We start from the raw sequence: 13,791 nt of genomic DNA on the forward strand, positions 1-13,791 counted from the left end.
ACAACTTTAGGACTTCACCTCTCCTTATTTCCCAGATTCCTACCTGATCATTTCTTATCTCCACCTGTGTGCTACAGCTAACCAAAGAATTTTAATTTCTCAATATAAAACAAGATATATTCTGGGTGGTGCTGGAATCAAAGTCAGGACCTCACAAATGCTACGCAAGCATTCTACCACTAAGCCAAACCCCCAATCCAAGGCAAGATCTTTTTAATCTCTGGCCTTTGGACATGCTGCTCCCTCCATCTGAAACTTTCCTCCTGTTCCTCTTTTCCCCCGGAAGATGCCCCTAATCTAGGTTAGATGATCCTCCTGGAAGCTCCCATAATTCTCTCTACTTCATTAGTTCAAGAAATACATTTCAGGCTGGGGTTGTAGTTCAGCAGTAGAGCATCTGCACTACAGAAAGAAAGAGAGAGGGAGGGAGAGAGGAAAGGAGTGAAGTGTGTGGGGAGAAAAAGAGGGTGGGAAAGAATGAATGAATGGTTGTGCACACCTGGAATCCTAGCAACTCGGGAGACTGAGGCATGAGGATTCTAAGTTCAATGCCAGACTCAGCAACTTTGTAAGGCTTTACGCAACTTAGTGAGACCTGTCTCAAAATAAAAAATATAAAGGGCCAATATATAGGGCTGGGACTTAGCTCAATGGTAAAGTGCTTCAATACCCAGTAAAAAAGAAAAAGAAAAAGAAATGTACATCAGACACCAAGTCAAGTGCTAGTAAAACCTTGGTGAGCAAAACTGGATTCCATTTTATTTTACAACTCACGTTTCTATTTTATATAATCTTCATTGAAAACTGGATTCTGTTTTCAAGGAGTTTATGATCTAATGAGAAAAGAAGACATTGAGTGATATATGATTGCAAATTATGAGATACATTACTGGGGCAGCTATTGTGTGGCATTATACTCCATAGGGATTAATAGAAATTATTCAATTATTTCTCATATAACATGGTAATTGATTATTTATAATAATTACCACTTGACACCATATTTTAACCAGAGTTTGGTATATATGCTTAATAAATGCTGTTATTTGAATATGTCCTTCAAAAAGCATGTGTTCCACCTCATGAATTGATTAAACTGAATTATAAAAAGGGCTTGAGGCTATAGGTGTGCAGCAAGAAGGCTCTAGACAGATGCTGGCACCTTGATATTGTGGGACTTCCCAGTCCCCAGAACTGTGAGAAACAATTTTCTATTCTTTATAAATTAGTCTATTGCTAACAACACAAAATATCTCCATTTAGCCAGGACAATCTGGGTAGATTCCCTAGAGGAAGATTCTGGGAGAGCTGAGCAAAACTTTTAACATAGTGAAAAGTTAATCAAGCTTAGAATCTAGGTAAGATATAATAGCATATGCATAATAAGAAAAAGCATGCCCTCGTACAATATGAGTACTGGTTTTACTATTTTAATTTTGCAAGTATGTTCATTTTCAAAGTCAAGACAGAAGTGTCATAGGTAAGCTGTGTTTCCATAAATATCCTAAAAGCCAGTCAAATGATGATTATAAAATCAATACAAAAGCCAAGTCAAACTAATTAGTTTTCAGATTAATTCCATTTCGTATTAACATTTTAAAAATGAAGTCTATACATTCTTAGGGAGATAAATTTCTGTGACTTACTATTTTTTCTACTTACAAGATATCCTAAGATGCACACAATCTCCCTGAACATGTTAGAAAGAATGGGCTTGCTAATTCTACACTTGATATCTATGTTAATAATTGATGGGAAAAGTCATTATGGTGTTAATATTTTAAAAATAAATGTTAGCCAGTGCTTTAGTTGCCAAGGTCTTTACCTCATCTTAGTTTTATATTTGTTTCCTTTTCTCTTTAAAACAAAAAAAATCCATTTATGCTATATCGATATTTTAATAAACAGGCATTCTTTTTGTTAGTAAAGTACTTTTTTCATGAATTGTGGCATCAAACATCTACTTACACAACAATGATAATGATAATGTCACATGGGCAGGTCTGGTGGAATACACCTGCCTGATTTCAAGCCAGGCTCCATTACTTTCTATCTATGCCACCTTGGGCAACTTACCTCTCTGAGTTGTTCCCATCTATAAAATGGGTATAATAGTTAAAACTACCTCAGAGGGAAGGACTAAATATGATGTGTGTGTGTGTGTCTATTACTAGGTACAGTACCTGGCACTAAGTTTTTTATACTTGTGAACATATCCTAATATCTCAAAATGCAAATTGAAGTCAGATACTATCATACGGAAGATAGCAGGCTTCACTGATGCACAAACTAATCTGCAAGTATGAACTGACATTAGTATAAATATAAAACAACAGAACTGGGAAAGTTTATCCAAGGCAAACCTCATTATTTAATAGATTAGGATATGAAGGGACAAGGATGACTTGTCCTAAGTCACACTCCTAAAAGGAATGATTTATCATTACTAATGCTAATCAGATTTGCCTACACATACCTCTTACATATTCTAAAAAAAATGTATTTATAACTAGCTCCTTAAAATGCTTTGAAAAGAGCCAGGTATGGTGGCACATGCCTATAGTTCCAGATATTTGGGAGGCTGAGGCAGGAGGAGCACTCAAGGCCAGAGGTTGGAAGTCAGCTGGGGCAACATAGTGAGACTCTACCTCAAGAAAACAAACAACAACAACACAAACAAAAACCAGTTTTGTGATTATTATTACTGCATTGATTTTATTCTACTACTAAAATGAAGTTTCTTAGGGGTAGGAACTGAACCTTACTCCCAACTATTAACTGAACCAACTATCAATCACTTAATAGGCATTCACACATACTTCCTTATTTTCAAAGTTGTAATGGTGGGAAAACAAAACAAAAAAAAAAACCTATCTCCTGATTACTCTTTCTAGCTTAACCATGGACTTTAAGAGGCCCAGGAACGTGAAAAGGAGATTATCTGTCATCTAAATGGTCATCCTAGCCACTAATATTCCTGCTTCTATTAGGCTTGAATATCTTAAGTAGGATCAAGTAAATCAGAGAGTTAAATAAAGAGATTTGAAATTTAAACAAATATATCTGCAGAAAATTAGTTATAAAAAGGGAACTGAAAAGCAACTTCAGTGTTCATTGTCATATGTTCTACTTCCTTGGAGAAACCAAAGGAGGAACAGCTAAATCAGAGAATGCTGATGAAACTTCCCTCGTCTCAATTTTTCTTCTTCTTTTGGTACTAGGGATTGAACCCAAAGGCACTCTATGATAGAGCTATTTTCCCAGCCATTTTTATTTTTTATTTTTTATTTTGAAAAGGTTTTGCTAAGTTACTTAGGGCCTTGCTAAGTTGCTGAGGCTGGTCTCAAACTTGTGATCCTCCAGCCTCAGCCTTCCAGGTCACTAGTATTATAGGTATGCCACTGCTCCCAGGCCTATTTTCAATCTTAAATTTGATTCTGTTTTTCTGGGTATTGCTGGGAACAAAAATAAATTATCTGATTAACTTTCTTGCAAAGTCTTTCATCATTAAATTAGCTGATATATGTGTCTAGGAAAGCAATCATGTGCCTAGAACTGAGTGTCTCAAGTTCTCGATAAGCCCATGCAGGAAAGCAGAATAGTTGATTCACCAAGAACTTATCTTGGGGCAGGAATCCGGAAAATGGCACATGACCAACATTGTCTATCTGGTAATTTTCAGTCAGCAGTGGATTGCTTCACTCATGAGAGCGGGGAGCCTTAACATTCCTTTACAGACTTTTCCAGATACTTTCATATAGTGAAGAATGTGAATTTAAAGTATGCCTTGAAAATGCCCAATGTACAGCCACATGCAAAACAGGTTTGTATGAAAACATGAATTCAAAAGGCTGACTACACAGCCAACAGCAGCAGGGAGACTGGACTGGATGGTGATTTTAGTGAATGTTCTGGGTCAAACAGGGAAAAAAGGAACCAAAGCGAAGTTTAAATAACTAAGCATCTGAAATGACTCAAAATGGAATTAAGAGGATGCAGGCCATGAAAAGTTAAAGCAGGGGTAAAACGAAGTGGTGAGTGAAAAAAAAAAAAAAAAAAGAATGATAGGTAATACAAAACTAGTCAGTGGATGTCCACAAAAAGAGTCCAAAAGATGGTCAATCATTTTATGTTATTCATGTATTTAACTCTTCAACAGGTCTGGAAGGAACCTGAGGGTTGGGATAGCAGCTTAATCATCTTCATAACCTCTTAGCATTTAGTCGAACGAGGAGCATGTTGATATGCTCATCATTCTTCAGGATGCACAATATTTGTAAGGAAAATGGTCAAAGAAAGGCTATGCAAAGATCAGAGGTTATCAGCTAACAAGTTTGGAGAGTCAAGGTGTCTATCACAACACACGGGGAAACACACTAACACAATACCAGGGAAAACGCTAAACTACTGAAAGCGACAAGGTCTTGCCTCTCTGAGGACTTCTACCCCAGGCTGGTATACATAATGTTTTAGGACAGGAGTTAACACTGCAGCCTCTCACAATGGCTTTAAACTTTTGGGTTTACAAAGTGCAATTTCACAGCTCTTATTCAACAGACACTGATGACTTACTATGTGACAGGTCCCATGCTGAGTTCTAATCAGAAACGAACAATATAAGCAGTTCCCTGTCCTACAAGTAGATTATAATCTGCTAGGTTCGGCGTGCAAAGACAGAGACAAATACGCCTGGTAGTCCGGAAAAGGAAGAGAAAGTATTTTATTCTGCCTGGGGTGATGGGAGAGGGAAAGCACCAAAAAGGTGACATCCGATCTAGGCCTTGAGGAATGCTGAAGCCGACCCACCAGGTCCTGGTTCTAAAGTGTCACCGCCTGGTCCATGGTTCTAGAAGACAAAGTCTCATACTGGCCCCAGCTGACTCCTATAAAAACTCGGAGGCAGGCAGTCTCATCAGCAATCACCCCCATTTCACTGGAGAAACTGTGCCCCAGAGAGCAGAAGGGAAGCCCAGAGTCATACTGCGTGTCAAGGAAGATGCCTAGTCCAGAACCCAGATCCACAGACTCAGCGCAGTTCCGAGGTCTGCTCAAGATTCTGAGAAGTGTAAGCACCGGAATGTGGTCAGGGTCTGGACCCGGAAGTTGGAAAGAAGCCTGAGAAGAGATCGACCCCCTCCAACCATCCGCCGGTCCTCTGTCAGCCATGCCCTCTGGCCCGTGCTTCTCACTCACTCACCCGCCACTGGGCGAGAGGAAGTCGGTGTCGTCCTCGTCCCCGGCACCGAACATCGTGCTCGCTTTCGCCCGGCTGTCGGGAGAAAGCCGGATGTTCCCAGGGCCTGTCACCGCCGACGTCGTAAAATGTCGCGCTGGCGTGCTGTTTTCCGGCAGGGCAAACTCGCACGGTTGCTCGGCCGAGAGGAGACTAGACTCTGGAGAAGGTGGAGCAAAGGCAAATGAGAGGTTCGCGCCGGCACGACGTGAGGCCTCTCCTGCCCGCAGAGGGGGGCGGGGTTCCGAAGGTCTGCTCGTGGATTGGTCAGCGAGCCTAGGGGCGGGGCGGGAACCCGCGGCCTCTGTGGCAGTCGTGGACACGTCGAGCCGGGCAGAAGTAGTAGGGGCTTCTGAGAAGTCCTGAGTGGGTGACGAGCTCAGGTTCTGAGAGCGAGGCACCGGTGGCGGGACTCGACCTGGCAAGGTAAGGCCTCCCCGCTACTTCTCACAACCCTGGCATGGCCACCGTCCTTCTCCCTCCTGGACAAGGACCCTCCGCCGCTCTTCTCTGCTGGGCGGAAGGAGAAAGATCCCGGGACTAGAGTCTGGAGACCTGAGCCTTGGCCTGGCTCCTGCAGTGACATAGCTGGAGTGACCTTAGGCAGGGTGCTCGGTGCCTCAGTTTCCCCCTCTATGCAAAAGGCAGTGTGTCCAGTGCCTCTATATACCAACCTGTCAAGAAGCTTTTAAACCTCAGAGGTCATCGAATCCAATCCAGGTCCTCTCGTAATCCCAGAATTTGCAAATAAGGAAACGAAGGAACTAAGTACTTGGGTGAGTAGTCCGAGGTCACGCAGAGTAAAGGGCAGACTGGGACTGGATTCCTGTTCCTTCGATTCAGGATTTAGGGAGCTAATGGGTGAACAAGAACCTTAATAGCCCTTAAACGCTGTGTGCCCGTATAGCGTGGTCTCGCTGGACTGTGGCGTATGTCAGGGAGCCTTAAAGGGGGAAACCCCTTCCAGAGTACCAGTAAATATGGTGCAGAAAAATTGGGATATTCTGGGAGTGGGTAGTGCAAAGGAGAAAACTTTGGAGACGTTAAGTCCCCAGCCCAGCCTTGGCCTGGTTTTGCTGAGTCTTTCTGCAACAATCCTAAATCAACATCAGTTTACACCGACTTTTCTGCCTCCAGTTTCTACCCTCTGTGTCTTACATAAGTATTTCTTTGGTTAACCTGGCATCATTCTTGGAACACTCTTGAGGTAGTTCTGGCTTAACCAAGCTGTGAATAAGCAGATAGTGTCCCAGTGTAGCATCCATTTCCACAGGTCTCACTGGAGTTCTTTCGCTGGGGTCTTCCCCCTCATTGGTCCTATAGATGCCCCTTACCTGAATGTTTAATCTCTTAGCATTATATTGAAGTGAAGTTATTGGTACTTTCCTCCAGAGAACTTTGTACCTCTTGGCACTTCCCTTTATTATAGTTTGTATACTACTAAATTGTAAGTCTTCTTGCCCATAATGAGTTCTCATTAATTCTTTATTGGTTTGAATAATGAAATTTATCCTTGTTCCTGTATTCCTTCATTTACTTAGATATTTTTCCCGTGTGACCCAGAGAATCCAGCCATGGCTCTTGCCTTGTATAGGTAGCTTCCAGAAAGATAAAAATGCTGTATTGGCTGTGAACTATCTGGGTTGCTTACTCCCTTTTGTTAATTGAAGGTGATTGTACTATTGTCTGAAACTCTAGGGGAGGGAAGAGAGGGGAATAGGATAGCTAAAAATATTATATGTAACTATAATTTTTGTAAGTAAATTACTCCTCTCTTTAACTGAGGATAGGGCTGTTGGTCTGTTTCTTATGTTTATTTTGCAGATTAAGATGGTTAAAGCAGTGAAAGCTAACAGTGTTAAATCAATGATGCGAGTTGAATCTAAGCATTATAACTGGAACCTGTTGTAGTAGATCCAAATAGAACGTGAACTTATCTACCTCTGGGAGGAAAAGGAACTGGATAAATGAACTTGTCTACCTCTGGGGGTGGAAATAAACTTTAGCTCTTTTCTAGTCCCCCCTCCCTAGTATGTGTCACTGCAGCGCTTAAACTTTTGAGTAGTGTTTTTTTGTTTGTTGGTTGGTTGGTTGGTTTGGTTTGGTTTGGTTTGGTTTGGTTTTTTTGTTTTTGTTTTGTTTTGTTTTGGTAGTACTGGGATTGAACCAGGGGTGTTCTATATTCCTATCCCTTTTCACTTTTTGTTTTGACACAGTATCTCACTAACTTGAACTTGAGATTCTTCTGCCTCCGACTCCCAAATAGCTAGGATTATAGCCATATGCCTCGGCGCTTTTAAAAGATGCCAAGGGAACCTTTGAACTCTTATCTTGCATTCTTGGATAGAGGTGTTTTTTCCAGAAGGTTTTAAGTGGCCTTTTTCGATATTTGGGAATCCTAAAATCAACCTTTTTGGTGATTGGGACACCACAAACATGCACACCCAGGTTACCATTGTGGGGACAGGTGCCGGTTTTACTGGCAGTATGAGAAATAGAAAGATGGTGGCAAGCATTTGACAGTCCCACACTCAGATCTGCAGGATTGGGTGTATCTGAAAAGCAACCATCCTCCTGAATTAGAATATCTCCAGATTGACAGTATTGGACAAAGAGTCAGGAAACTGAGCTTCTGTCCCAGCCTCTTCTAACTCACTCTGAGCTAGGACCAGGCTCCAAAAACACTTTGGAGTGAATCTCCTTTCACACATCTACCAAGTGTTGCTGGGCACAAAGGTAAGCAAGACACAACCCTGATCTCGTTTAAATTAAGTATTTTTGTTTAATTTTGTTTTGCTTAAATATACAGCTTTTCAGTATATTCATAAAATGTGTTGATCTCCTGAAAATTGACTGAGAAACATTGATTTTAATAATTACTTTCAACTTACCAGTAATTTTGCAAGAGAGAATTTTATATACAAGTACACCTGTATTAACCAGTGCTGGTGAATGTGTTTTAAAATTAATGAAGTTATAGCCAAGTTAAATTATAGATGTGGTAAAGGGATTTGAATTGGATATAAGTTGGGGGGTTGGTATATTGTTCTGTTCATTCCGTCACTGAAAGAATGTCAGAATACTATTCAAGAAATATCATCTGAAAGCCTACTATGTGTAAGGTACTGTGCTGGGTGTTGTGCAGGATAAGAAAATGAGTAAATCATTGTTTTGTCCTCAAAGAGTTTACAGTTCAATAGATTTTGAGTACACAAATAACCATAACAGATGACATAGTGAAGTAAGGCCCATAAGAAGAAGAAATTATTGTAGGATTTCAAAGGAGGAAGAGATCATATCTAGTTTGGAGGAGATTGTAGGGTTAGATCATAGGCTTTGAAGATGAGCAGGATTCCAAGTGAAAGTGAGGAAAGAAGACTTTCTGAGTTGAGGGGGCAGTTTTGGCAAACACACAAAGATGGGAAAGAAGGCACAAATTTCTTACAAGACAGGAGTTGTCCTTTTATCTAATTAAGTTACAACCATTAGTTGGTTAACTAAGTAAATTAAAGTAGGAATTATAAAGTAGGAATTATACACGTATTATACACATTTTACACATTTTACTCTAACTTAGAATATAAACATCCTTTGCAATTCTTTTAACCTCAGACCCACCTTTTTCTTGGAGTGTTGGTCTTAGGGATGAACAAACTACAGGCAAATCCTACCCCAGCCCCCTGTCTGTTATGGTAAATAAAGTTTTATTGGAACACAGTTGTGTTCATTTATTTACATATGGTCTCTAGCTACCTCATCCTACAAGACAGTGATTGCAGCACAAAGGATTTCTGCACAATGCCTAATATGTTCACTGTTGGGCCCTTAAGAGATCAAATAGAGGCCTTCATCTGTGATTTCTTTAAAATGCAATGAATAAAGTCACTTGCAAAGCAGTCCCAGTACAGAATATTTCTAGGTGTTGATGGAATTTCCTCCCAGCCTTTATGCTGTACTTTTCCACATACCTAACAGCAGATTGTATATATCTGTGTGGCTCACCTTGATCTAGTCTTTCCAAAATATTCAATTTGATTTTCATAGAAACAACTACTAGAGAGGCTCTGTATAATAGTAACTATATTAAGCTCTGGAGTCAAATTTCTTCGCTACTTATTAGTTGTATAGGCCTTGGGCACATTGCTTGGTTTCTTCCTTTGTAAAATAGGGGTAATGATAGTATCCATTTCTTTGGGTTCTTGTAAAGATTATATGAGTTAATTCATATAAAGCGCCAAGAACAATGCCTGGCAGGTAATAAGTCCTTGATTAGTGTTAGCTGCCACTATCATTTTTCCATTTATATTTCATTACTTTACATAAAATGAAGTTAAATTATATATTTACAACAATAAACACCAACAAACAACAATTGATACCCTTCCTAAATACACAGCCTCCTGAGGGGAGAACAGAAGTATTTCTTCCATCATGTTGGAGGATAGCCTAGCCATTGTGTTGTCAGGTAAGTTGCTTCAGAGTTCTGTGGGAGAATTACAAAGCATAAGACAACAACAGTGGATTAAAATTGAAAAGGAATCCAGAGCCATATTTGCCAAGATAACAAGTTTGTCCTTACATCAGTAGGAAATGAAATTCTTTAGAATTTTTTATTCTAAAGACATGATTAAAACCTGATTAATGTAAGAAAAAATTAACATGGTTTAGGAGTGTATGAAATAAAAAGTCAACCAGTACCTTGCCCCATTCCATGTGAGTAGCCCCTTTATTTTTTCTAATAGTCCCGGAACATGGGGTTGCAAGGATTGAACAAGATCAGTCATGATAAACACCATTTAGGGTAGTATAATTGACCTGTTGAAAACTTCCATCCAATTTCCCTTTGGATTAGAATCTCAATTTTGAATTGATAACAATAAAGGTCTCGGACTGAATGGGAATAAAGTAAAAGGACTACTCTGAAGGTAACAGTTCATACTAGTGAGAGTCTCTGATCCTTTTTTTTTTTTTTTTTTTTTTTTCTTTCTTTTCTTGCAGTGCTGGGGATTGAACCCAGGGCCTAAAAGCTTGCAAGGCAAGCACTCTACCAACTGAGCTATATCCCCAGCCTTCTGATCCTTAAATCTATTCCTCTCCCTCTTGTTTCCAACTTGGCACTAATGTTGATTCCTCTTTGCACTTTCCCCACCAGAAGTGCTACAAGAAGGAAAAGATAACACAATTATCACTAGAAAAACAGATATTTGCAGTGACAAAATGACTTCAACTAGTGAATGTCAGGTAAGTCATGACCAGGCAGCACCCAAATACCTCCCTCTGTCCTTTCAAGTTGGCAAGGCAGGCATGATTGGAGAAAGGGGAGGGAGGCCTGAGGAAGTTGCTGATGCCACATGCAGTTCTTAGCACAACAAAGCCATTTGAAAAAAATCACTTGTCTCCCATAGTTTGTGACTAAGTATGACAAGTCATCAAAAGTCTGATACTTAATATATTACAATGAGTAGTGTAGGCCAAAAGAAATCTTATAGCAGGTACTGGAAAGGAAATGCTTTTGAAGTTTCATTGCTTTGAGTAATATCATTTCATGATTTAGGTAACATCCCCAAGCAGAGGAGGGGCCCATCCTTAGGAATGCAAAGCCCTGCAGAGAAGGAAAGGGTTGAGAAGGGTCCACCCTACCTCTTTTCCTTTACACAATGGCCCTGGGGATTAGTATACAACCTGCTTTTGTAGACTGAGGACATTATGCAAGAGCATAATGAGATGGAAGCCTGCCTCTCAAAAGTAAGTACAAGAAATGATCTGGAAGGAACACATAAAGGTACCAGTGACATGTTAAAGGACCTTTTTTTAGCCAGGTTGAATCTTTTCCTAAATAGATAGTAAAGTTATTATAAGACTGTGATAAGTGTTTGTATAATCTTGAGGCAGATTAGAGAACCTAAAATGTAGTCACTCAATTTATGAAATGAAAGAGGAATGCTCTGTGTCCCCACAGCCAAGTTGGAAACAAGAAGGAAAGGAATAGACTTAAGGATCAGAGACTCTTGGTATGAATTGTTACCTTCAGAGGAGTCATTTCATTTTATTCACATTCACTCTCAAACCTTTGTTGTTCTCACTTCAAAATTGAGATAATAATCCAAATCATCCTACCCTTTCTTTTGGCTTTTTATTAGCTCTCATTCAACCCTTTGCATAATCTCTATCCTGTATATCTCTGACTGTATTTTAATCATGCTTCCCTCTTCACCAGACTGGGCTTCTTTAGGATGGGGATTCATCATAGTAACTTAATGCAATAAATATTGAACGAATGAGTGAATCAATGAATGAATGAATGAATGAATAGACCAAGTTCCTCAGGATCACACATCAGATCTAGAACCCAGGTCTTCATTAAATCATCTTTTATTAATGTTTTGAATGGGCATAAATTCTTATTATTAGTGTAATAGATTTAATTTCATTTTCCTACTGAATGAAAAAAAAATAGTTCAAATGTTTTTGAGTTTCTGTCTCACACCATATTAATTCCCAGGCAAACCAACAACACTGTAATCTAGACAGTCGAAATTGTATAATCCCAGAGACTTGGAGGCTGAGGCAGGAGGATCACAAGTTGAAGACCAGCCTTGACAACTTAATGATATCCTGTCTCAAAATGAAAAGGGCTGGGGATATGGCTCAGTGGTAAAATGCCCCTGGGATCAATCCTTGGTACTGCAAAAAAAGAAGAAAAAGAAAAGGTTAAACATAGAGAACTTTTGTCTGCCTTTGATTATACCAAGAAGATAGTTAAAGAATGCTCTGCTGATGGATATATATCTAATTAGTGTTCTTCAGATCCAATATGAAAGGCTGTATACTTTAAGTAACCCTATGTGTGACTTAGAAATCTCCTTTCTGAGATTAATTTTCTTATTTCATGAGCCAGTAAGATATTATTAATAATATTTCATACTTAATATACTTTTGAATTAGAAAGTTTATTTTATCTGAGCCTTACAACTTTGTGAGATTGACAGTGTAGATATTTTTATATCTGTTTTACAGTTGAAGAAAATAGTCCTTATTGGGTTTGGGTGGTCCACTTAATGTAACATAGCTGATGTGATGAACTTAGATCTAGTGCTCACAGTCTTTGATGCATAACGCAGCATTTCCTCTGTTCTCCTACTATCTAGAAAACACTCTGAAATATTTACATAAATCATACTAAAGTAGTCATGATTAGCAAACTAGAAATGTGTCAGGACTCCAAAGAGTCCTGTAAGGGGAGTATGAAGTGGGCATCTCATGATTGCATTATTCCAGTTTGTGGCTTAACCAGCAACAAAAGCCATCAGAGAAGTGGAGTGTAGTAGCTGGGAGATCCACTCCCCATTGGACTTAGGCCCTTCTGTCATTGCATAACTAAAGACCTTTTCAGTTTGTTTGTTTGACATATCAAATTTGAGTTGTGCTATTGGGACCAGGCAAATAAAAGCTTTTCTAAAGGCCTTTGTGAAGAATGTAGTTGTATATTTGATCTTCTTTGTACAGAAAGGTGGGAGTGGGCAAGAGAAATAAAAGCTGCTATGTTGTTTGCAACCACAACAGGATATGTGAAGCTCAGAAACCCCTCCTGTTCAGCCACTTCCCAGCAAACCATCCAGAGAAATGGAGGATTGAGGAAAGAGGTTAGCCAAGTGTTATAGAACCTCATTTCAGAAGCTGATGTTCAACTGAATAGAGAGCATATTAGTGTCAATTTAAGAATATTTGCCCCAGTTTCCCCATCTGTAAAATAAAGGGATATGGCTCAGTGGTAGAATGCTTGCCTAGCATACACAAGGCCCTGGGTTTAATCCCCAGCACCATAATAAAAAAAATAAAGATTGGATTTGATAATAATTTAATATTTAAAAATACAACAATATGTATAGCCATCTTCCCTTTTTGCATTTTTAAAAAATAATAGTATACAGTACAACCGCCCTTTTGTCATTTTATAATATATCTTGGAGATAATTCTATATCTCTGTGTAGAGCTTCCTCATTCTTGTTTATAGCTGTAAAGTATCTTATGGAAATATGATAACTTGTTTAATCAGAGCCCAGCCAATGAGCATTTAAGCTGTATTTTTTTCTATTTTGCTATTGTAAATATGCCTGCAATGAATAATTTTATACATATAACAGTATGAGAACTGTTACAAATATATCCATAGGATAAATATTTAGAAGCTGGTTCAAAGTGTATATGCATCAGACTGATAACCGAATTCTTCTAGTTCTGATCTGTAAGACTTTAATTGCCAATGAGAAGTGAAATAGTTGAAAAGTGTCATTTTTTTGGAATGTCTTAATTTTTATATCTTATTCAGAGACCAAATCTTAAGTAAGGGCCATACATAGGTAGCTTCATCAAAATTATATTGAATTGCAGACTGCACTAAAGTTACCTGTGTTGCAGTCTTATGGACTCTTCTAGTGTTTTTCAGTATATTACTTAAGAGTTAATTTGCAAAGTGAATAAGGATAAACTCAGAACAAAAGGAGACTGTCCCCCAACTGTGTTTACCAAGTAGAGGATTCACATTTGCTTTTTATTA

General features: G+C 39.0%; 3 protein-coding genes across 6 annotated transcripts in view; 1 reads left to right on the forward strand and 2 right to left on the reverse strand.

The window, feature by feature from the left end:
- The window catches only part of FKBP15 (FKBP prolyl isomerase family member 15), a 60,186-nt gene extending 54,823 nt beyond the window's left edge, over positions 1-5,363 (reverse strand). For 2 of the 4 annotated variants that reach the window (XM_079112575.1, XM_079112574.1), the window contains exon 1: positions 5,198-5,363. In XM_079112575.1, the coding sequence (XP_078968701.1) occupies positions 5,198-5,250 (53 nt within the window). In that variant the 5' untranslated portion in view covers positions 5,251-5,363. The remainder of the gene's footprint in view (positions 1-5,197) is intronic. The other 2 variants (XM_079112576.1, XM_079112573.1) reach the window with 2 other exon arrangements.
- Positions 5,364-5,524: 161 nt separating this feature from the next.
- The window catches only part of SLC31A1 (solute carrier family 31 member 1), a 33,425-nt gene continuing 25,158 nt past the window's right edge, over positions 5,525-13,791 (forward strand). Inside the window, exon 1 of the mRNA XM_079112985.1 lies at positions 5,525-5,659. The gene's annotated coding sequence lies outside the window, so the exon portion shown is untranslated. The remainder of the gene's footprint in view (positions 5,660-13,791) is intronic.
- The window catches only part of CDC26 (cell division cycle 26), a 36,708-nt gene continuing 32,849 nt past the window's right edge, over positions 9,933-13,791 (reverse strand). The window contains exon 5 of the transcript XR_013759607.1: positions 9,933-11,917. The gene's annotated coding sequence lies outside the window, so the exon portion shown is untranslated. The remainder of the gene's footprint in view (positions 11,918-13,791) is intronic.

This window comes from Sciurus vulgaris (assembly GCF_902686455.1).
Source record: "Sciurus vulgaris genome assembly, chromosome: 15".
NCBI classification, from domain to species: domain Eukaryota; kingdom Metazoa; phylum Chordata; class Mammalia; order Rodentia; family Sciuridae; genus Sciurus; species Sciurus vulgaris.